Here is a 23,178-nt window from a genome sequence, read left to right as displayed (position 1 = left end):
TGCTGCAGTTGAACAATGGCTGTACACACAGTCACAGAAAAGCCACCCGTACAGTGAAATTCCACTAGGTTTCCACATGGCTGGTGGGTGTATCTATCTGATACACTTCTTTGAACTAGACTGTTTTGACCCCTTGAAGATGCCTTTTCTGTTGCACTAGCCATGAGTGATGACAGCAGTGCAACTTCAGATTTCAGAAGAAGTGCTCCATCTACTACCACAAGCTGCCTCAGACATCTGAGGAACAAGAAGAGCAAGACATCAAGGTTCTGCCACCTACTGCCAGCATTAGGGTCAGAGCCTGGCATCCAAGACCCAGGTGCACTACTGAAATGCCTACTTTTATCAGACAACTCTCCTAGTGCACCAAGATGTTTTAACTTGTCACATCAGAGGTACTCTTGACCACAAAGCTTTGTTCTGAACTCTTTATAAAGTTGATAAACTGACCACAGATTTGCAGAAGACTTCCCCGAAGCTGATTGTCTCCCCAGTCTCCAGAGAAGAATAACTATGAATTTAGGAGTGCCAGTAGGTGGCTGGCCCAGCAGCGTTCATTCTTTTGTTGCCTCTCATGAAGCTTTCAGTATGGCTGGCTCCAAGATGGCTAGAGATGCTGGTTGAGGTATGTCCCTGCATGACGTTAAAAAGGCATACTCCAACAGGAATGCCTAATGGGAAACCAAAGTCCTTGAATAGCAGAGTCTAAGGACTGTGCCTCATTTCTGCTTTCAGGGTTTTCATTCAGATCAGAACATGGTGGTGAAACCAGTTTGCACACGTTGCATTTTGTATTCACAATAAATCAAGAAAAGGCTGGTATACTCACAGCTAGCATAAGAACGGCTGTCATCCTCACACATTTTGTGCAATTGTTGATATTCTTCTTGGGCTAGTTCAAAACGCTGCTGCTTGATTTGGTAAATCTCTTTCTTGGCATTAAGTGCCTCCTGGGCAACTATTAAATATTCCTTTAGCATGCGTTCTTGCTCCCTTCTCCATTGCTCCCTTGGGTCCTCAATTTGTGTGAGCTCTAAGGAGAAAAGCATAAAAATCTTTTAAGACACCATCCCACGAAGTACGAATTATTTTGTTAAGGTCTGTTCTACAAGTCTACATCACAGCTTACAAGTGACATGCTCAAAAATCTGGACAAAACAAGTATGCCTTACATTACAGTGCTCAGAATCACTCCAGCCTGGACAAGAGGAAAGAAGGATGCAGAGTGGAAGAATAAGAAAACCCCTTGAAACGTAAAAGGCATTTAAATTTTATTATTTTCTTTACAAAAGAGAACATACCCAAAGAAAACAGTATTTTTACTCTAACCTTCCTTTGTAGCCAACTTGAAAAATCTGAGAACTACCTCAAAACTCAGAACCACATTGGGAAGCAGAAGTTATCTTAATGCTTAACCCCTAACTCTGAAGACAGCTGGGACGTTACTTTACATTATTACAAATAGCTTTGAAGGTTCAACATCCCAAAAGGGTTACTGACTACAGCTGCCTAGTCAAAAACAAAGTTATTCAACAGAAAAGTTTGCATTTTAATCCCAAATCCAGAAAAAACATTTACATTGGTGGTTTGTTTTGTTGATTGTTTGTTGTTTTTTTTGTTTTGTTTTGTTTTTAAGAAACAGCACTTTCACACTTTCTCCTTGTAGAGTTTAGAACTCTCTGTATTTAGACACAAATTTAAAATAGGATTCCAGTACAAAATTTGTTCCCATATATGCTTATTTTCAAAGCTACTACCTGACAGCAATCCCTTCAGAGTTCCAGAAACATTTGTAATACACATACAATAAAATTCTAAAAATGTTATTAGTTCTCTTGCTTTTGTCTTTGTGGTGATGTTCAAGCTAGCAAACATGTTTTACATGAGGAAGTCCATGAAAAGTCTCATGTTTAAGTGTTAACTCCTGATGACTGAAGTTGCTGCAGATGCACTGTCAGTAGTCAAAGCAGTGGCAGAACCTGCAGCACAGTCGGGAGGCAAGCACCTAGTCATTTTTTCCAAACTTTTTTTCTCACGAGAGATGAAAGCCAGTTATGTTTAATATTAATCTTGCATACATAATTCAGAATGTTGGTGCTTGTGATGAAATAAGAAATTATTAAAGATTGACCTTAACAAATTAAGATCTCTAATGGTGTCATGGTCATGCTACCAGCTCTACCATTTGAGAGTTATTTGAAAAGTGGATTAAAAAAAGAAAAAAAAAAAACATGAAGCTAGTTTATGAAGAGTACTTCCAACAAATTTCTGTATTATGTTCCCAATAACCTTTTCTCTCAACAGCTGACACTCTTCTCTCCCCACAACTCCTCACATTGCAACAGTATGAGGATCGTGCCTACAGCTGTGTGATTTCTCCAATGTATTCCCCACACCCCAGTGACCCTCTGTTCCCAGCAGCACCTCCAGTCTCCAAAGCATCCCAACTCCGATGTCCCTAAGCTACTTCTGCAGCCCAGGGCAGGATGTGCCATGACTTGTTCCAGTCTCCATAAATGTTTACGTGCCCAGTCTCTGCATGCAGGGCAAGCAGAGAAAACTGCTGAGTTCACATTGCAGCCCATCCTTTAGAGAGGGCATGATAATTGGCAACACGATCGCATCCATCATTGTCCCTCAAGTTTGTGCAAATGTAATACTCCTAAACTGCTAAACCTCTATGGAAAGTATGCAGAAATTAATAAACATTTATGACACAGAAGAGCTGTATAGTAAGCAGCTCTTTTGGAATAGAAAATTAATAGTTCTAATCTCAACAAACAGCCAAGGCTGAAACATTATGTTTCTGAGGTTCTGTACTACAGGGCACTGCATCACTTTTCAAATAATTTCAGAAGCCTTCTCAAAAACTAGCAGCGTTCTTCTGGGACAGAAAACTTCTCTGGTACAGCAGTGACATTCTCTTCTGTTTTATGTGTACAGAGGCTTCACTTTGCCCCGGATTTCTACATAAGTTTGCCATGTAACAACTGAAACTACAGCTAAGTTGGATGATAAAATTCACTTCCTTTGTTTCTTTGTACACAATTAAAAATAAACAAAAAAAACAACTATAGTAATTCAAGAACAGCTCCAGACAAACGCAAAGAATATATTATTCCCCCACTGGGGAATGCCCAACTGGTTAAAGGAGACTTCAAAGGCTCCCAAGACTCTGAGGAGGAGGGAAAGGAATTCTGCGGCTGGCAGCCGCCACAGTTTTTTAAGCAATGGTTGGACAAGAGCCAAGAGTAGCTTAGCAAGGGTGTCAACAAAGTACTGAATTTACAGAACAAGATGGAGATCACGATTGGAAGTACCATTGAGATTTACAGAAGATTCCTCTGTTTCTGGGGTTTTTCAATATAAATGGAAAGTTATTGCCTGGAAGTCTTTTTATTGCTTTCTGGGTAAACAAATACAGGAGGAGGCTTGGAAAAATTAGACGTTGTTTTTCTTTAAAAGGGGCAAGGGCAAAAAGCTGAGAGGATGCACAAAGCATGACAGTTCCCTGATAATTATAACTTTAAGAAGAATCTCTTTGAATCATTCCTTGCATTTTCTCACGGGATTTCTTGAAACCAAAGCACTGGTAACTGTTTCATCAATTAACACAGCTCCAGTGCTGTATAAAGCATTTAAACCCGATCAGTCACTAAAGGCAGCCTGAGAAGGTCTGAAGAATAAACTTTGCTTTCACTTGGAAGTTGCTATTTCTAGTATTTTAGACGTATTTCAGAACACAATGCAAGGGACTTGTTTTGGAAAGACATTTCTTTCATTCCTCTACCACCTCTGCCACTTGCCTGACACCGTCCCGTGATGCACATGATGGCCCAGTCATTAGTTCTCACTCCTACAAAGGAAGTTAATGCCATCCTGATTGGTACCTTTGATGTCCACAGTTCAAAATTGGACCGAGTATCCCAGTAATTTTTGAATAATGATAATCCAGCTAGAATATCAACTCTGTCTTCCCTCTGAATATAAATCTTGCTTGTATATGCAAGCACTGTATTAGCCTAAGGGTGACAAACCCATTTTGCTGTGACGGCTGAATTACCACTTAGGATAATATCTGTGGGCTGCAAGTAATTAGTTATCATGAAAGAGACAAATTTTGCAACCTTGTTAATTGCAGAATGATTCCTTTCACTCAGCTCAGCACTGGCCCTATGAAGTCTCTATCCCTCGGTTCATAAACTACTTCTATTTAATTCCTAATACGCTTAGCTTTATGTTCCCAGACTCATTTATATTAATCTTCTCTTTCTGTGCCTTCCCATCGATCATTTGGGAATTTAATTTCTCTCTGCAAAGACTCTCTTCGACAGTTTTTGCTCTGAATTGCACAGAAAAAAATGCAAGCCAGATCTGACATGCCTACAATGATTAATATCCTTACTCTAAGTTCAAACTTGATGTCTGTGGTAAAACAGCTAATAACAAAGTCTGAAAAACAAAAGGGAGTGATTTCCTTTGCATGCAATGGTGATTGTCGTTCCTATCAAAGGTGCCTATTGGTGGGATGCTTTATTAGCTCTTTTAGTCACAGCATTGCAACAGGAGTTCATGTTCTACTCATTATTCACAGTGGCTTCTAATGCCTTTTACAAAGATTAAGGAAAAAAACAGTTGCCAATATCCTCATGTTTTTCATTGTTGTTGTATTAAATATGCGCCTTGATGCACATACATGTTGGTGCAAATAGACTCCAACGTAAACCTAATTTTTTATTCAGCATTAACTAAAGTTACCATGACAATTTAAATAGCAGCCATTAAGTTACTATTTCTTTTAAGTTGAACTTTTTGTAAGAATTACCTAACTACTTGCATTTGTTGATTTTAAATTGCCTAGCTTATCTATCCTTATGATCAGTGCACTAACAGCTCTTCAAAGTGTGTTATTTAATTTGGGATAGCTGCTAACTTCACAACAAATAAGCGCATATGAGGGTCAAACAGTATAATAAATAACATTTGTTATTCTGGTGTTTTTGTGTTGTGCTGTGTTTTTTTTTGTTGTTTTTTAAATAATTGTTAAACCACAATACACAAGTAATTCTAGTGATGGCAGGAAACCAAAAAACAATTCTACATTTCTCTTTTAAATAGATTAGATTTCAAGTAGATAGCACTGAGGTTGCTTGTGCAGACTATACTATTTACCATTACTGTGATAGCTCATATAGCTACTTTCTTCTTTTCTCCCTCCTCATCAAACATCAATTCCCACAATACTGAAAGCGTTCACTCATTAGTGATAAGATGCTCAATGACAGCAACAGAGTAGAGTAGTAACTGCAGCAGCAGTACAAAGCTGTGAAGTTAAGGCATACTACTTTAAAAGTAGAACTGGCAGATGTGCCAGCTCCGTGGTGATACAAAGCTCAGCAGTAGTCCAGAAGAGAAAATTATGGAAATCATTCCCTTAGTTTCTCAGAGGGTCATCTGTTGTCCTTCTTGACAGTACCTTGTACTATATTAAAGCATAAAATTTACACTGCTTAAGAGCAAATGAGATTGCTGTATTTCATATTGCTTCTAATTAAAAAAATCAGCACTTGTCTCTCAGAATTTTTTTATTTTTTTTTTTTTTTTAAGACAGAAGAGTGAACTGGAAAGCTAGGAAGTGTGAGAGTATAACATGAAAATCTTGATAAATATAAAAAGCAACAAAATTACCACCAACAGTCCACAGTTTGACAAAGAAAAACAAAGTAACTCTATACACTATATCTCAATCATCGATTATAAAATTATTTACAAAGGGAAGAAGGGTTGTGCCCCATTTGAAAGATGACGAAAGAGATAGTACAAGAAATTACTTGCATGCATTCCCTCACTGTAACATGAGTTGCATAAATGGTATCGGAAACAAAGTTAGTGCCATCAGTTAACATCAGCTTGCTAGTGCTCCTAAAAATAACCACACATCTACTCACGATTTATGTGGTCCATATAATAAACTCCAATCTGTTGATCGTAAACAGTTTCCCATCCTAAAGGAAGCTCATCCCCAACACAGTCAGCAAATGTCAATGGCTTTGTAATCCTGTAAAAACAAAAATAAACACATGTAAATACAAAAGGTGCAGTTATTACATGATTTGAAGATACCACCATGATCTGATCACAAAATAGTTATACTGCTTAGGAATGGGCTAATAATTATAAACATACAGTTTTTAAATATGCTGACAGATACTCCCCAAACAGGAAAGACGAGCTTCTACCTTCAAGTTTCTATGTTTAACAATTTAATTATGATGGCATGCAGTCCTGCCAGTTTTTCTCCCATATTGCAAAGAACACAAATGTGAAAGTTGGAGTTCATCACTACTAGAAAAATATTAGAGGCTTTATAGGCTTTAACCTCTTTAACGTGTCAAAGCGGTATAATTGTTTGTCCTTAAAAAATAAATGTTATATAGTGCTATTGATTTATTTTCAATTATACATTTCCAGCTGCTATTAATGATATTCCTTTGGTCCTGACTCATCCAAATTACTTCCTCTTCCCCAAAACATAAGGAAGGGGATATAAACACATGTCTAAAACCAATTCTGAACTGCACTAGAGCAGAAACAGTAGCTAACAGGTAACGGCACCTCCTATCTAAAAGCTTAAAATGTCACACACGTCCCTTCCTGAGCAAAATCCTGACAGACCTGTGGGTAATTGAAAACCACAACAATTTTGGTATGTACAGGAATACTGAAAACACATGGTTATTAATTCTAAAGAAAGACTATGTAGCAATGCTGTTCTACAACACCAAGGAAAATGAAAATAGGAAAAACAAGTGATGCAAATAAAAATCCACAACAGTCAATTGAATCATATCTACTTCCCAAAGCACACTTTGGGAAACATTGTAGTCATCATTTAAACGCAAAGATAGTGTTTCCCTCTAAAAGCTACAATAAAATTCCTTTACAGAAAAGCTATTAATATAATAATTTCAATTACACATGGGATATGGTTCCAACAACTTCAGTATTTGTATAGACAAATGTCTAATATAATATAGGTGCAATACCTATAAGTATTTTAATACCTAGAATGACGACAGCTTTGCAGAGATTCAATACATGCATTCTTTTAGGGACTGACTTAAGTTCAGCATACTATGAGTAACCCACAATAGTACTTGGTGTAAAATGGAAACTGTTCATTTAATATAATATCCAATTAAAGTTTCCTGACACCAGAATTTGGACTGTATTTATAAATACACTGGATCACTGGGATTGGTATTTTCACTTCATTTGATAAAGCCTGAATAAACCAATAGCTTTATCTGAACTCAAACACATCCTTCTTTGAAACACTAATCTCTCCTCACTTCCCCACACTGAAATAAAACCAACCAAATTCAGTTGTAAAGACTTTAAATGATGGAAATAATAACATGGCTACATTTGAGCTCTTCCAATGGTCCAGTAAGCGCACCAGTCAGTCACTAACAAAATATACAGAACATAAAACTACATTTATCTGTCCTGTCTCCTAAAACTGTTTTAGTATTCTTCAGATCAAAGTGTTCAAAACTAATGGTAGTAGGATAAAAGTGTGTGTATATGTATATATATCCTCATTAGCTTGTAATTGTAAAGTTTTGATCAGCTCTATATGAAGATTCTCAAGCATGTATAAATAGCTGAAGAAAATGAAGATGCGCATAAACCCCTGCACCACTATTTAAAAGACTTCCCATTCCTGACAAATACGTAGTTTACATCATGTAATCATGTAAATCCAAAGCATTCGAGAAAGAAGATGTTACTGTGGGCTGCCATATGCATTCTTTTGGTATTTGATCTAGCAGGCAGGACAAATATTGTCAAAATACTTCCAATCTCCCTGAAGTTCAGTCTAATATTAAAGATATAACATGCAGCATTTTTTCATAAACTCTCATGGTTTTGTTCAGAAGACATCATGTTTACAATTTATCAAAGCAGTCTAGACACCGGTTCCTCAATTACCACACTATAGACAAGATTTTCTTTGGAACAAGTTATGAGACATGCTTGCCTGTTATACAAACACACCCTCGCCCTTTAATCCTAAATAAAACCTGCATGGGATACTTCAACTCTTCGCACTACAAGAAGTTCAATTCACCACTCTCCGTGGTCCCACCACTGCCCCAACTTCCCCAAGTACGATGCTGACTTTCTGGAGAAGGGCGACCAAAGAGCGTCAATCCACCTGTCTAACCAGCTTTCATTTCAACGTTATAAAGCCTGTGTGAATAGTTTAATGAATGCTTCTGAAGGAAACCTTGTACGAAAGAGGATATATAAAAAGCCACCTTTCAGACACAAAGGCTATTAACTTGATGTTGCTTATTTTGAACTATAGTCAAAGTTGTTCCAGCTTGAATTTCCTTCAGACAGAGCGTAAGGTAACATTGAGTGAAGAATATTCAAGCTACGTATGTCTGAATGTGACTAAATTGTGAATCAATTGGTTAAACCATGCAAAGTTTAAAATAAGAATTGAAAGCTTGTCCCTGTGTTTTTCATTGGCTTAACTAAGTCAAGTGAAAAAACGCCTTTGTTGTTTGACCAGGACAACTTTAAGGACAAGATTGTTATTTTTTTTTTTATAGCTAGAAAATCAGGGGGATCCAAAACAGCAAAGAAAAAAAAAATGTAATAGATGCAGATACGGGTATTGGAGATCAGCCGCAAAATGCAGCAGCAGACTACTGAAACTCTGTATCTTTGGAAATACTGCTTTCGCTTTCCCCTCTTTTTTTTTTTTTTTTTTTTTTCCCCCCAAATAGCTTAAATAGGACAGGTCATCTTCTCAGCTTCTGCACAAGGTACTAGCATTATAAAGACAGACAAGAACAGAAAAGAAATGCTGCCATCTTTAATTAAAGAACAAACTAAGCAGGGCTGCCATGAACTGTTCTGCCACCCATTCACAGTAGCAGATAAACAAAGTAAGGCGTCTCTTCTGTCACAAGTTATCATCTCCTGTCCCACAGGACGTCTGGTCAATACGTATAAGCTGGTCCTGAACTTTCAACCAAAACAGAGTTCCTCTGGCACCACTTTCCACATTAACTGGGCATGGACGCTGAATGTACAGCCCAGGTGTAAGTGACCGTTGTCCATGGGGGCCAATTTTGCGTGTGTCAAAGAGCCAATCATAAGTTCTGATTGTTTAGCTAATTCATCATCTTTAAATGTTTCTCCTTTCCAAAAGTAAAGATGCTCTTCAGTCATCAGGCACCCATTATTTTGTGTCTCAGAAACCCTTCAAAAGCTCAGAAGAAAGCACCTATCACCAAAATCCCTCAAACTAAGCTGACAGAAATCTTCGAGCATGGTCTTGCTCTGTGGATCTGTCACTTCTAACGCTACCCAAATTAAATGTTTTCTTTAAGAAATAGTGGAAGTCTGGAACTTGAATGCAGTAGAAGACATTTCTGAAAACCCAAATTTTACATTAATATTTTCAGTACCAATTATCAAGCTAAACAGAATATAGAAATCAAACTGCAAAATTAAACTCAACAGTTGAATAAAACAGTTTCTGACTAAGAGGCATTTTTCCTCTTCCTTGCCAATTTATCACATACCTTTAACCATTAAACATATCCAGAAGGTTTCCATAATGCAACACTACAGCTTCCTGAATATAAAACAGCTAGAGAAATACTCCATCAGTTCATAGCAGGGAGTGGGTGGGAAGGAAAGCAATGGGCAATGACTAAGTACCATTTTAGAAGAATTACTGCAAAACTGTTCTTAGCTTTAACATACTTTATTAACAGAATCTCATTTCAGCTTCCCAAAACCACAGAAAAACTCAACCTTTAAATAATAACAGCACACTCCTGGGTTCAAAGAAAAGGCATACTCTCCACAAGGCAGTTTGACTGCTAGCATGGGGCAGCAATTTTGTTGACGGGGATTCCAAAAATGGAACTGTATCTCTACAAACGCAAAGCCTCAGAACATACTGGACGAGATCCTCAGGCTTCCCATGTCCCTTATGCCACATCAGAAGGTCCTGTCTGGTGGAGATCGCTAAGCCTAATCGAGCAAAAATTCCCCTGGGAGAAACCAAAGAAAGACAAACAGCCTGTTTTTGCAAAATCTTGATCAGGAAATTAAAAAAAAAAAAAAAAAAAGGCATTTCCAACATAGGAACTCCACAGCAAACTAGCTGCCATCTCTCAGTCGATACCCAGGTGCCTAAATGTCATGCGGGGTCACCTTGTCTTCTGAAGTGGGCCAGGACTGAAGGGAAGTGCTAACCCCAAGGGCTACAACTCACAGGTTATGAAAATGAACCAACAAGTTCTGAATCAAAAACACCCTTTGCACAGCAAATGAGGCAAAGAAGGGACAAAAAGCATCAACAGTGCTTCTGGTTTTGTTCCCAGTTTTGGACAGGTCCAAGAACAAAGCCAGAAAACATGTAATAAAACTTGATACTCCTCAACAAACAACTAGGAGGAACAGTCTCTTAAGGCCAATCTCAGATTGAATAACAGCCTGATGGGATAAGAGTTTTTGCCCGACAAACCCACATTACAGGCTAGAAAACTATTAATTCATATGACAGATCTGATAAATGACATGCAATTTTAAAACAACAGTATAACTAGAAAAGAATTAACCATTCTGACACACCTAGCGATACTTTATCAAAAATAAAGTATTACACCAAGTGTATTACTGAGGAGTCACAAGACAAGAAAGAGAGAAGGCAAAATGAGAAGTCATGCACATGCTTAAGGGCTTTCTGCCAGACATTTTTTTCTTACCTCCTTTCAAATAGTCATTTAAATTACAGCCCTTGCAATAAATTTCAACTAATCCTCTTGCCTTGTACTGTAGCTTGTATCTCCCCCAGTCCCACAGGAAAAAAAATAAAAAGCAAGCAAGAAGCTGAAAAGGAACGGAAGATGATGTTTGTGTTGTCGGTTTTCCACAGAGGTTCACAAGAAAAGCTGTTACCAGCTGACGGGGAGGAGGGCAGGGGTGGGGGCTGCTGTTTAGTTTTCAGCAATCACACTCCACTCCTGAAGGCACCTCGTCCTGGCAGCTCCAGCCCGGCCTGCGGGGCACCCCGGGCCTGAGGACTTCTCTGGAGAAGGAAGCCCTGAGGCCACCCACAGCCTCCCACAGCCCCAGCCCACAGGGTCCTCTGGAGAGACCCCCCAACATTAGGGGCACATACTTGAGTATACATACATGCGCTGGTGACAAGGCAAGGGGCTCTCCTGACACCTCGAAACCAGAGCCATTTACCACATTACACTAGCAGGTGCCATCATGAACCATGATGGGGCCAGTCCTATGGTGGTCCAAAAGAAACCATGTTCTCCTCGCTGCCCATCCTGCCCAACAGCCTCAGCCCTCCTGAAGTGTTTTAGTTCAAGTGACCTCTCCAAATCTTTAAAATAAGCTGGATTTCAAAACAAGGTTGAGCAAAGTACATACTGACTGCTTAGACAAAAGTGCAATGAAGTTCACCACACATTACGTATATTTTCAAGATAAATCTCCCTTGCAACTTTTTTCATAATACAAATGCCGTATTTTCATTTTACCACTTAATTCAATCCCATGTTCGGAATAAAGTAACTTTATAAACATCTACATGGTCTATCATGTAGACAAATCCACAGTACAGACAGCGAAGTGGAAACTTGCACAAATGCAATTCTGTGCTCAGGACAAAGACCTGAAGAAAGTAACTTGTATTTGAAGTCATCGCTGGGACGTACTTCCCCTCAAAATAAAACACCCTGGAGCAAGGAAATAACAGCTCCAATTCTTCTAAAGGGCACTTGAAATTCATTCCCCTGAAGACCACACTGCATTTTGCAGTAATTTACATTCCTTTTTAAAACAATAAGGACTTGAAGACTGATAATAGTGTCAAGCTAGTGTACGTGATTTGGTGATTTTTACAGTAACATAAGCCAAAAAAAGTATGCACCAAGATACAAAGCAAGGCACGGGATAGAATTAATCATCTACGGTAATGAATCAACATCTTTATGCATGGAGAAAATTGTGTTTATTATTAGATATCACCTGTTTCCATACAAAATGTTAACTGCCCTTTAATGCACTTTATTTCAAACCTGGACAACCTATGCTGAGACAGACGACAAGCACTTCACCCCTGCAAACATTTGAGCTATTTGTCAGTCGCCTCCCAAGCCCAAGCCATGGTTTGCCACCGCTCACAAGCAATGGAAAGCGGCACACAATCATGCCCAGGCACCTCTCAAGGGAGATTTGCAGGAAAAGGCTTTTACTGCCACAGATCTCACAAATAAAATTAAGTACAGAGCAAGAGGTTTCACTGCAAAGATCAGGTTTTGTGACCAGGACCTCACACTCTTATCATCACATTCTCATCATCATATCATACCACATATTTAAAAAGTACAGGAAGAAAAAGTAAGTGATAGCCAGCTATCTACCTCTTTTCTGACCTTGTACTGAAGAAAAAAAGAAAAAAAATAAATCAGGAAAAAAATGAAATAATGCTATAAAAGCTCAGTGCAATGACCAGACTGCCCTCATACTCTATTTTGGCACCTTAAACCTGAAAGGAATACTTTGTTTCTGAAAGCATTTCTTCATATCATCGTGTCCTGTGTTATACACTATGTTGAACCAATTGACTCAAAATCAAAAAGAATTCACTTTTTCCAAGGTAGGCAACCCCTCACTTTTTAATTTTATTTTTTTTAACCTCATTAACACTTTTCTGTCAGGCAAGGTATTATACTAATTTTAGATGAAAACTGTTCATCACACACAACATGCTCTATGCTACATAAAATTCGAAACATAGTAGGTACCCATAAAAACTCTGAATAGGTAGATTTTGTGATGCAAATGCAGTTACCTGTATGAATAGGAGATAAGCTATACAATTCGTTAGCTTCAAAAGAAATAATAGAAGCTTACATTGCCTACTTTAGACATTTACGAGAAATGTACCTCAGGACTCCTACTCTATTTTCTGTTCATTCTTACAGAAACAATAAACATTTACTAATAAGCAACAGAGAAATAATATTCTTTTATTTTTATCCTTTATCATACTTACAAAAAAACAAAGCACCAAAGAAATCCTGGGTTAGCACGTTGAAACATAAGAGTATGTGAGCTCCAGTTGCATCTATACTGCAGTTGCAGCATAATTTATCTGTCTGTTCAGGAACTGCTGAAATATGCCACACAGCCAAGTTTTCCAAGCAGCTACCCATATCTTAGCAGCAGCAGCAATGATCCATATCCAAATTCAAGACACAAATATTACCATAAATTCTTGCTGAAAAGATGCCAGCATTTCATCAAGACAAGTAAAATTCCTCCTCCAGAAATCATAGCTGGGTTAAAAGTCAGCGCTCTTAAGAAAACTTCTTTTGTTTCTAGTATCTGCTGCCTTTACAGAGCATAAACAATAAAAAACAGGGACAGGTGGGTTAAGTAAGACTTCCATGAGCACTTTAAAACATGTTTCGTTTGTGTATGCACAGAGTCTGAAGTTACGGGCAACTGTACAAAGCAGCCAGCCAGAACCTAAGATTAGCAGCAGGTGTCCTGACATCTCAGACCAGAAAACAGAAGTACATATGGAGCCCGGTAACACACCATCAGAGACCACCAGACAGCATGCAGCAGTTAAGACAGTTATGGGAGAAAATCAGGAGACTACAGTTCTACCAGCTGATGACAAACTGGACCTCTGCATTCAGGAGGTTCTTAGCCAGAAACAATTGTATGCAAGATATTTACAATTTTTTCCTTTGCCAATCCTAATAAAGCTGCCTTGGTTACTCAAAATCTCTAAATATTTATAAGATCTTCTCAAGGACATATGTTGGGAGACACCTTTAAAAAAAGAAATAAAAATCAGAAGTCAAGATTGAAATAAAAGGGAAATTTGGAAATTTAATCAGGAACTTTGGAATCTGAGAACAAAGCCGAATTCCTACAGCTCTGTAAGAATAACCAGGACAATGGGGATCTTGAGATGTGCTTGTATGAAAATGTGTTTGAATTGTATTTATGTATGACTCATTTACACAAATTGTTATAAAGTATTAATTAATGCATATTATTCCTGTAAAAAAAAGTAAAACATCTTCCACACAATGGGTTAAACTCCAGGCTATACTCAGATATGCAAGTAGCAAAAAAAACACAGCAGAGCAGTAGTCGTGGCTCTTCAGAAGCTGGTTCTTTTAAAAGTGTTCCGACAGTGATACAAGTTCAGCTTCTCTGCAGCTAGCTTCTGAAATGGTACATATCCAATTTTTCATTTGTATCCAATTTGAAAGCCTAACATAACACTGCACCAGACCTGACACGGCACAGCTTTAGAGCAGGCAAGTAAAGCCATGTTCTAGTTTTATTGATACTGCATGAACATTTTATCTTTTTCTCTGATTTCTGTGAATAACAGTATATTCCAACTACATGCTATTGGTAATTCACGTCCTAATTAGTACAGGGCAGCCCTGCAGATCTCTCTTTTTCTTCCATCCTGCCAACCACAATTCTGCAACCTTCTGCTGGAGAAGAGCAAGTCATGCAGCTGTCTGAGTTTTTACATCCCCAGTACACATCAAAGCCTTCTCCCAGCTTCAGCTCCATCTAGCATGCCGCTTGGTAGTCCTATGCTTAGCTTTGCCATGACTCTTCCAGTTTGAGAACTCCAATTTCTGACAAGCTTACTTGGGCACAATCCTGTCCACAGGTTAAGTGAACCATCCTAGAAGAGCCACTGGAAGAAGCAGTGAATTCCTACCCCTTTATACAGAGGACTGTACATGTTTGTGTGAAAGCATACGCACACACTCACAAAATTGTTACCTTATTTCTGCCTGTTGGTCACAACTTCTGTGTGCAAACACCAGATGAAGAGGAAACACCTGTACCTTCCTAACGGTAGGCACCTGAGCAAAGATGAAAAGGTGCATCTGCCAGACCTTACCAGCAAGTTCTCATAACAAGCCCTTTGCACTTGAACAACGGGAGCAGATCAAATGAGGAAGATGGCAATAAGAGCAGGAAAAGGAATGTCCCCAGCAGACAAGGAGAACAAAAATGGGGCATAGAACTCCAAATTCAAGCCCATGGAGTTCAATGTTAAGAGAAAAGGAAGCATCAAAAGAAGCTTGATGTTTCAATAAAAGATATATATATAAATTGGCCTTATATGCTGCCATGCAGTGAAATACTTCCTGCAGATTCTTGCAGTATGGATTGAAATTTAAATTGAAAAATAAAAATAAAAATAAAAATAAAAATAATAAAAATAAAAATAAATAAAAGGATTACCACATGCTCAGTGTTACATTGCCTCCTTGATTTCTATATTAGTACGGTATCTTGGCTATCTCTAGAGTAATACAGAAGCAAGCAGGGAAGGTCTTCACAGCTGCCTTCCCATCTACTATGTTCTCTCACTAACTCCACGCATCCTACACCCAGAAGATTATGCCAGCATTTACTGACTAGCTCATTACCCTTAAATCTAACCTTAGTAGACTAAAATCTAACCTTACTAAACTAAACCATTCTTCAGAATTTTGATGTCAATTTTTTCTAAAATGTTCTAACAGCCACTGGTAATTCACTTTTCTGTACATGTGCTGCAGTTTGCCATGCCCTGCTGAAGGCCCCCTCTCTCCTCTTAAGTCCTTATATTTATCTTTCTTTACCAACTAGCCAGCCTGGAAATAAACATATAAGATGCAATATGTATTTACTAATTTGTTCACATACCATTAAGGTGTCAAGTGACAGAGACAAGGCTTAATTCCAACATTTTTCAATAAAGAGAGTGTTGTAAAATGCTTCTGTGAATTGATTATAGCTTACAAACACAAAAGACAAGTCACAGTCAGCAAAACTGAGTATCTTCGTTAGGTTAAACAGCAATCTTTGGTCTGACTAGCAGGCGAGTAGTTGCAGATGCACAGTGGTCAGCAGCAGAATCTTGAGGTATACATACAATTACATCCTGATGTGGTCTACAACTGCTTATTAACCAAATAAAACCCTTTTCTTATACTGAGAAAACCCATCATGCTAGAAAACAGGCCAACTAACATGATGCTAAAGGCATTTTATACTTCTGTAGTCTGAGAGAAGAATATATTGCAGCCAAACTATGCTAAACTACTAGTGTTGCCCTAGAGGTAAATTTAAGTTTAATGGTATTAAAACCAGACATCTGTCATGTCTATGTGCACAAAGAAGCTCAGCACTCCCATGAAAAAAAAAAAAGTAATTTGATGTATTTGATGTTTTAAAATGTTTTAAGCCCCAATTTCGCTAAAACTTACTATACTTTGAGTATATTCAATTAAACTGTACTGAAATTAATTTTGTAAAACCACTTCCATCAGTAAGTATCGCTTAATGATACTTATAAAAGACAATACACATTTTTAAAGTTACCAAACAGTTTCTAGAGAATAAAGCAGAAAGCAACTAACAATGGGAGGAAAGAGTAAATGCAACTGGACTGAGTATAAAACAATGGTTGGAAAAATATATATTCAAGAGACCATTCTTTTCAAGTCTCTGAACAAAGTGATGTGTAGATAAGTGCCAAAAGGCTATGCACACCATGACTTCACATACATCCTATTGAAAACAAATTGTGAGGTAAGACAGTAAACAAATGCCTCACGCCCTGAAAACTCTACACTGCCAGCTAATATTAGAAATTCAAGACGGGAGTTTCTCATTTGAGCTTTGAGAACACCTTTGCTCCTCCTCCAGCCCACTCAAATAAGACAGTCCTATATGTTTTCTAAAAGTACCACGTACAGCATTTCTCAAACTCGTTTGATTACCACATTCCTTCAAGTTTTACAGGCTCTCACACCATTTCTGCACAATGTCTTCTAATATGGTACTGCGCTGTCACACACCACCTCTGCCTGTAGAAGGGTCCCCAGAGAAGACACCCACGGCCCATGCCCCACTTGGTGGGCAGCCATGGACCATCAAAGACAACACATGGTGCTCCAGCAGACCCTGCACAAATTATGCAGCAGATCCACAAGGCAGGCTTTCCAGACTGCTTCTTCAGCCTCAACTACCGTTAATAAAGCAAGTGGGAGAGAGTGCAACCAACGTGACACGGGGACAATCCAAGGACACCATTTCAGTAACTTTTCTGAAGAGTTACCAAGTTCAATTTAGCTCTAAGCAACTGGAGAGAAAATATGTTGACAGGATCTTTGATGCTTTGGGTTTCAGACTCCATTTCTTGCAAGCAGTGATCTACGGCAGTCGCCTCGTTATTGAAGGTTTCTTCACTCCCCCAGAAGTTAGAGACCCTTAGTCAAGCAGATATGGGTGCATGCTTCAGCTGCCTAGAGGTGGCGATGGACAAGTCATTAGCGAATACTCTGTATGTTAGCACAGTTAGAGGAATTCTCAATTCACCTACTTACTTAAAAGATCCAGCAAAACATATTTTAAAACTTTAGTAAAAAAATTTTTAGTTATTACCTTTAAGACACTAAAGGTTGTCAGAAAATAGTCCCATTTTAAGCATTTTTTCCCTTAATAGGTTTTTCTATTTTCTAAATGCACCAAGAAATGCAACAAGATTACATCTCCCTAACATCTTTGCTCTTTTATACCATTGGAACAATAACACCCTTGCTAAAAAGAATTTTAAAAATTACTTCTTTAAAGCCCAGTAACAGTCTGGAAAAGAGCAATGGATCTGCAGTGCTTTGCAGCCTTGCTACATTTTCTTCTCACAGCTCACTCTTTGCCTTTGCTTTAAAATTATAGATGTATCTGTCAAATTATTTGTACTTGATATGTCAGTTTATATACTTTCTAAGCTTTTTATTCTCACCATTCTCAGCTTGCAGTCATGAATGCAAATGCATAAGCTACAAACACATAACATTCATACAGACAGCAGGGTGAGGGAAAGTCCCTACAAACTTAAATTATTAACACATTAAGACCTGTTTACAACTGCTTCCACACTCCAGGTTCGCCACCCTGACAACCAGCATTTTTCATGCTTTTACAAAAACTTAGCCCATGTTTTCCCAGTATTTAGTTATCCCAGTGATATTACGATTCCCCAAATATACTTGCCTCTACAGTTCTCCTTAATGCTGACTATGCAAACTAATGCAATATATTCCCCAATCAATTCAGTGACTTAGTAATGTGTCCTCAAGAAAAAGACAATTATACAGATTTATGTTCATATGAAACTTTTCAAGAGGTTGAAGTTATGAAGTTTGATGTTCTTACTTCTATGGTTGCCAGCAGTTATGCAATGTATTGTATTTAAGTTTCAAGCTAGACCAATAAAGTACTTCCAAGTAATATGAGGAATTACTCATAACTTCACTGTTGCATGTTTGCTAAAATACAGGAATAAAAAATATTTGTGAAAATAAAGAATTCCAGACAAATAATGCAGTGTTTATGAAGAATAGTGAGGTAATAAAAGGGGGGTGGGGACAACCTGCTCAAACTCCAAATTAAAAAAATATTTAACTTACTAGAAAAAAATATTTTTCAGTATAATAAACTAAAGCAAAGAGAAAAACAGTGTGTCTTGTATTTTTAGAGTATAAACTTTCAGCACAACAAAAAAATGGGAAAAAAAGTACACAAGAGATGAAGCACAATTGTAGCAGACAGCACATGGTCTCAGATCTGCACTGATATTAAATTTGCACATAACTGATTATACACATTTAACAAGTAGCTCCTCGCTTAAAAAGCAGTGGAAATTTTGATTACGCTTATATGATAACATACTAATGAGACTTCAACAGTAGATGGCCTCCTCTTCTTCCTCCCCATCTCCCATGACTGACAAAGTTAAAAATAGAGGCTTCCGTTTCCGTAAATTATTTCCCTTTAAACTTTTCTAGAGCACTGAAATTAGCTACTTTGCCAGCTTCCTACATTTGTGTTGGAAAAGAAGGAGTGTTAAAAACATGCTTCCATTTACAGCAACTCAGGAAACTGACTTGTGCGGTTTGTATTACTGTTACTGTCTGTAATTGACAAGTCCTTCTAGAAGGTGTAGGTGTTAGAAAGTATACCTTTGGATACTGCTCACCTAAAGGCCCCTTGCACTGCAGACAGGGCTATATATATTTTGTGGGTAATCTTCTGTATTTGCTTATACTTCTGTATTTAAGCATTGCTTTGCAGTTAGACAACACAGATATTTTCAGGACAAAGCTTCCAATTCCCCATTCAAGAAGAGTTCAATAACTGTGAAGGAGAGAGTAAGAGCCACAGAAAGCCAGCTTCAAGTCCCTTCCTTCATGGCCCTTAGCCTTCAAAGAAGTCAGAAGCCACGGGAAGCCTCTGACTTCTGCTGTCACAGCACAGCAGGATCCCAGCTGACCAGATCCATATTTTAAGGTCAGAAAGAACCACTGTCATCACCTAATTGACCTTCTGCATAATGCTTGCCACAAAACTTCAGCTGGCAATGCTTGCATCTAGCCCAACATCTCGTGGTTGACCTACAGCATATTTTCCATATTGGTAAGGGAACTGTTTGTTTATATCAAAAAAGATGTACATTGCAGAATAAGTATCTGAACTGTTTATCTCGAAGTACTGAAGACCAACAACAAAAAAATAGAAGGAATCCTGATACCAGTCTGTATCATCTACACACTACCTTACAGCAGTGCCATGCATTCACTAGGAAGCCTGGTACCCTTCATACGACATCGCCTGGTTAGGAAATTTGTTGATTGCTTCTAATTTTGCTAGACTGACATTGTTCTGGCTGAAGTTCTCTCTCCTGGGGGTGTGTCCCATTCTCATCTCTTGTGAGAAGTTTCAATTAAAGCAGCTTAGCCATTGGAAAGAATAAAACAGAGGAAAAAATGCTGTCCCTCCCCACCCCCATGCTAGCATTCCCACAGCAGCTTCACAGACGCTCTCTCCACTACTAATACTGGGATCTGCATTTTTCAGGTCTCCTGCTATCCCTGTGGAAAAATGTTCAAGTTTGGCCAAGGTACAAAGGAGTGGAAGGGTGGGAATGTATTCCTGCACATGCTCAGTGTAACTGTGAAATGCAAAAGCCCTGGTTAAACTCCACAGAATTTAAACTCTACGCAACATGCACTGACATCTCCAGACACCTCTGCTGGCTACAAACCCACCCAACCCCCGTGTGCTGGGACTTCACTGTGCTTGCTCCAGCTGCACAGAGCTGCTACAGAAAAAACATTTCCAGCACACCCTTGCTCCTCATTCTGTGCCCAGGAGCAGACTAGGGAGACAAGTTTCTTCCTTCACTCCCAATCCGACCCCTTTGGGATCTGAACATCTGAACATCACAGGGAAAAAGAAAGCACAGCCTCAACAACAGGACAGGGAAGGACAGGAAGGCTTTGCCAACATCAGATGCCGTCCTCTATGGCCCTCTGCTCTGAAATCCCAGGGCAGATCACAACTTCTCTCCCCTGTCCACTCCATTCCCCATGGTCGCCCACTTCCAATTCCTCAGTAAGCTCCAACTGCAGTTTGCACAAAAGCTGAACTACCAGCTTGGTACCACTGAACTGGAGATCCCTGCCCTCTTCACCAACTTCCACCACCTCTGTACAACGCCATCACTTAAGAGCACTATGATGGTGAAGGGTCTGGAGGGCAAGATGTGTGAGGAGCAGCTGAGGCCCCTTGGCGTGTTCAGCCCCAAGCAGAGCAGGCTGAGGGGAGGCCTCATGGCGGCCTGCAGCTCCCTCACGAGGGGAGCGGAGGGGCAGGCGCTGAGCTCTGCTCTCTGGGGACAGCGACAGGACCCAAGGGAATGGCATGGAGCTGGGACAGGGGAGGGTCAGGCTGGGGGTTAGGGAAAGGGTCTGCACCCAGAGGGTGGCCGGGCACTGGGACAGGCTCCCCAAGGAAGGGGTCACGGAACCAAGGCTGCCGGAGTTCAAGAAGTTTGGACAACGCTGTCAAACACATGGTCTGATTTTTGGGTGGTCCTGTCTGGAGCCAAGAGTTGGACTTGATGATCTTTATGGGTCCCTTCCAACTCGGGGTATTTTGTGATTCTATGATTCACTACCAGTTCAAGACAATGCCGAGGAGAAGGGAGGCAAGCAAGACCTCCTACTATTGGTAACAAACCATTAATCAAGTTTTTTAATGTACTGTGGCAAGGCTCTTTAGGGGAAAAAAAAGCCAACACAACAGAACACAACCACATAAATTAAGACTGTCTCACAACAATTTAATAGCGAACCTTAATTCTGGCATTTTATAAGGTGTCTGTGTTCAACTATACAACTGCAATAAACATGAAAAGAATTTACACACACATCTCATAAAAGCATCTCCATTAGGAAAAGTTCATTTAGGTGCCAGGGTCCATATCTTAAAGAGCCTTCAAACATGTGGGGGAAGGTCAAAGCGTATTGAAAAAGTTTTGTTCTTTTCTAAGAAAGTCAAGTATACGACAAATGAAAAACCAAGACCTGAAAGGCACTTCTAAATACCCATTGCCAAACAATGGCATTGTAATTCCCAGTAACAGTAATCCACAATATGAGCACTTCCTTCATTGCTCATGAAATGTTAAGACACAACACGGGAACTTGATATGGATAATATCTTTCAAAAACACCAAATTAATCCATTTATTTGGTAAGACTGGTTAAAAAGCAACAATACCCTGGGAGCTACTTAAGAGAATAATTCATGAAGGAAATTAACTACTAAAATGTGTAATGACTGACTGACCAAACAACCTTTAAACAAAAGTTATGCAAAAGGAGATAGCTACTGGATTTTAAAACATATCTTTACAATATGCTCATACAAAATATTTTTTCATAGTAATTGCAATTAACATCTCCATCCAGCCTCTCTCTCTTTTTTCAAATAAGAACAAGTCTAACTTTAACATAGACTTTAACGTTCCACATGCAACACCAGAAAAGCCATAGAAATATCAGAGATGCAGATTAAGTGAACTGCAGAAAAAGCAGAGGAAGGAGGAGAAAAACATTCCCATTTCCAAGAAGCCTTTCTGGTACAGAGCAGTTTGGACTGCTTAAAGTTAAGCTCTACCTAGTGCTACCAGAAGGGAGATGGGACACGATGCTTTGTTTCATACAGAAAATTGCCTGCCTCACAGAGTTGATATGAAGCCTTGTTACAGAAAGAATTCTCAGTTTCACAACTCTTTGGGGTTACTAGCAGAAGAAGCATCCGAACTTTAAGTTTCTGTAAGTCCAATTTACCTACTTCCTTCAAAATTACTTTTGGGAGAAATCTAACCAGCAGTGAGATCCCAAGTCTTCAAAGTGAGGATAGTAGATAGCACTGTCCTCTGAATTTCAGAACTGATCAGCAAAATTTGAGACAGGTGGTACACTTTTTCCAACAATTTCAGCTATTTCTCATTACTCAAAGATCTAGTGATTCAATCTCTGAGTGGTATGAAAGAGAAAATTCACAGATTTCAGAGGCACTTGAAGCCTGCTTGCTTAGTGGAGTTGAGCAACACTTCAGGAGATCCAGTAAAAGGAAGGCCATGAAGCAGACTAAACCACGATTACTATTCCAGACAGCAGATGCCTAATGTGTGCTGAAAACTTTGTGACTAAAGTCTGTTTCAGAGACTATGACTTCAAAAATTTACCACTCCAAGGCTATTAAGAAACCCGAGTGAACTGAAAGGGAAACAGCAGAGCACGGGGAAGGCAGGGGAGCATACAAGCATGACAGGAAATTCCAAGAAAAATGTGGTAATGACTCTTATGTACTTACTCTGCTCCACACATTCTTGTGCTGTATCATTTTCTAAAAATCTTTTACTACTACCCATTAAGCAAGAAGGCAGCTGAGAAAAAAATAAAAAATAAGGGAGTACTCACTCTTCCTCCCTCACCTTGTACTTATACCACAGCCAAACAACTAATTTGGAGAAAAGATTTCCTAGTCTGCCACTGCTGCCAGGAAAACCTTCGCTGCTATGACCCTTGTCTAGTTTCCTTTTGCAGGTCTTACCTCCCCCTCATAAGTGAACTCATATGTTTACATGCATTGCCCCTCTCAGCTCTTCCCAGTGCTAAATCCACATGACTCTTATTCATACAATTTAGATTTTCTAACTCCTTTCTGCCCCAG

General features: G+C 39.0%; 1 protein-coding gene across 3 annotated transcripts in view; it reads right to left on the bottom strand.

The window, feature by feature from the left end:
- Positions 1–23,178, bottom strand: part of WWC3 (WWC family member 3) — a 99,646-nt gene that overhangs the window by 56,016 nt on the left and 20,452 nt on the right. For all 3 annotated transcript variants that reach the window (XM_068682733.1, XM_068682713.1, XM_068682722.1), the window contains exons 2-3: positions 5,949–6,058; positions 830–1,033 (exon numbers count right to left, since the gene is read on the bottom strand). In XM_068682733.1, coding sequence (XP_068538834.1) covers positions 830–1,033; positions 5,949–6,058 — 314 coding nt within the window. The remainder of the gene's footprint in view (positions 1–829; positions 1,034–5,948; positions 6,059–23,178) is intronic.

Source organism: Anas acuta, chromosome 1 (assembly GCF_963932015.1).
Source record: "Anas acuta chromosome 1, bAnaAcu1.1, whole genome shotgun sequence".
NCBI lineage: Eukaryota > Metazoa > Chordata > Aves > Anseriformes > Anatidae > Anas > Anas acuta.
Note: the sequence above shows the minus strand (reverse complement) of the source record. Positions and strands in the feature narration are given on the sequence as shown.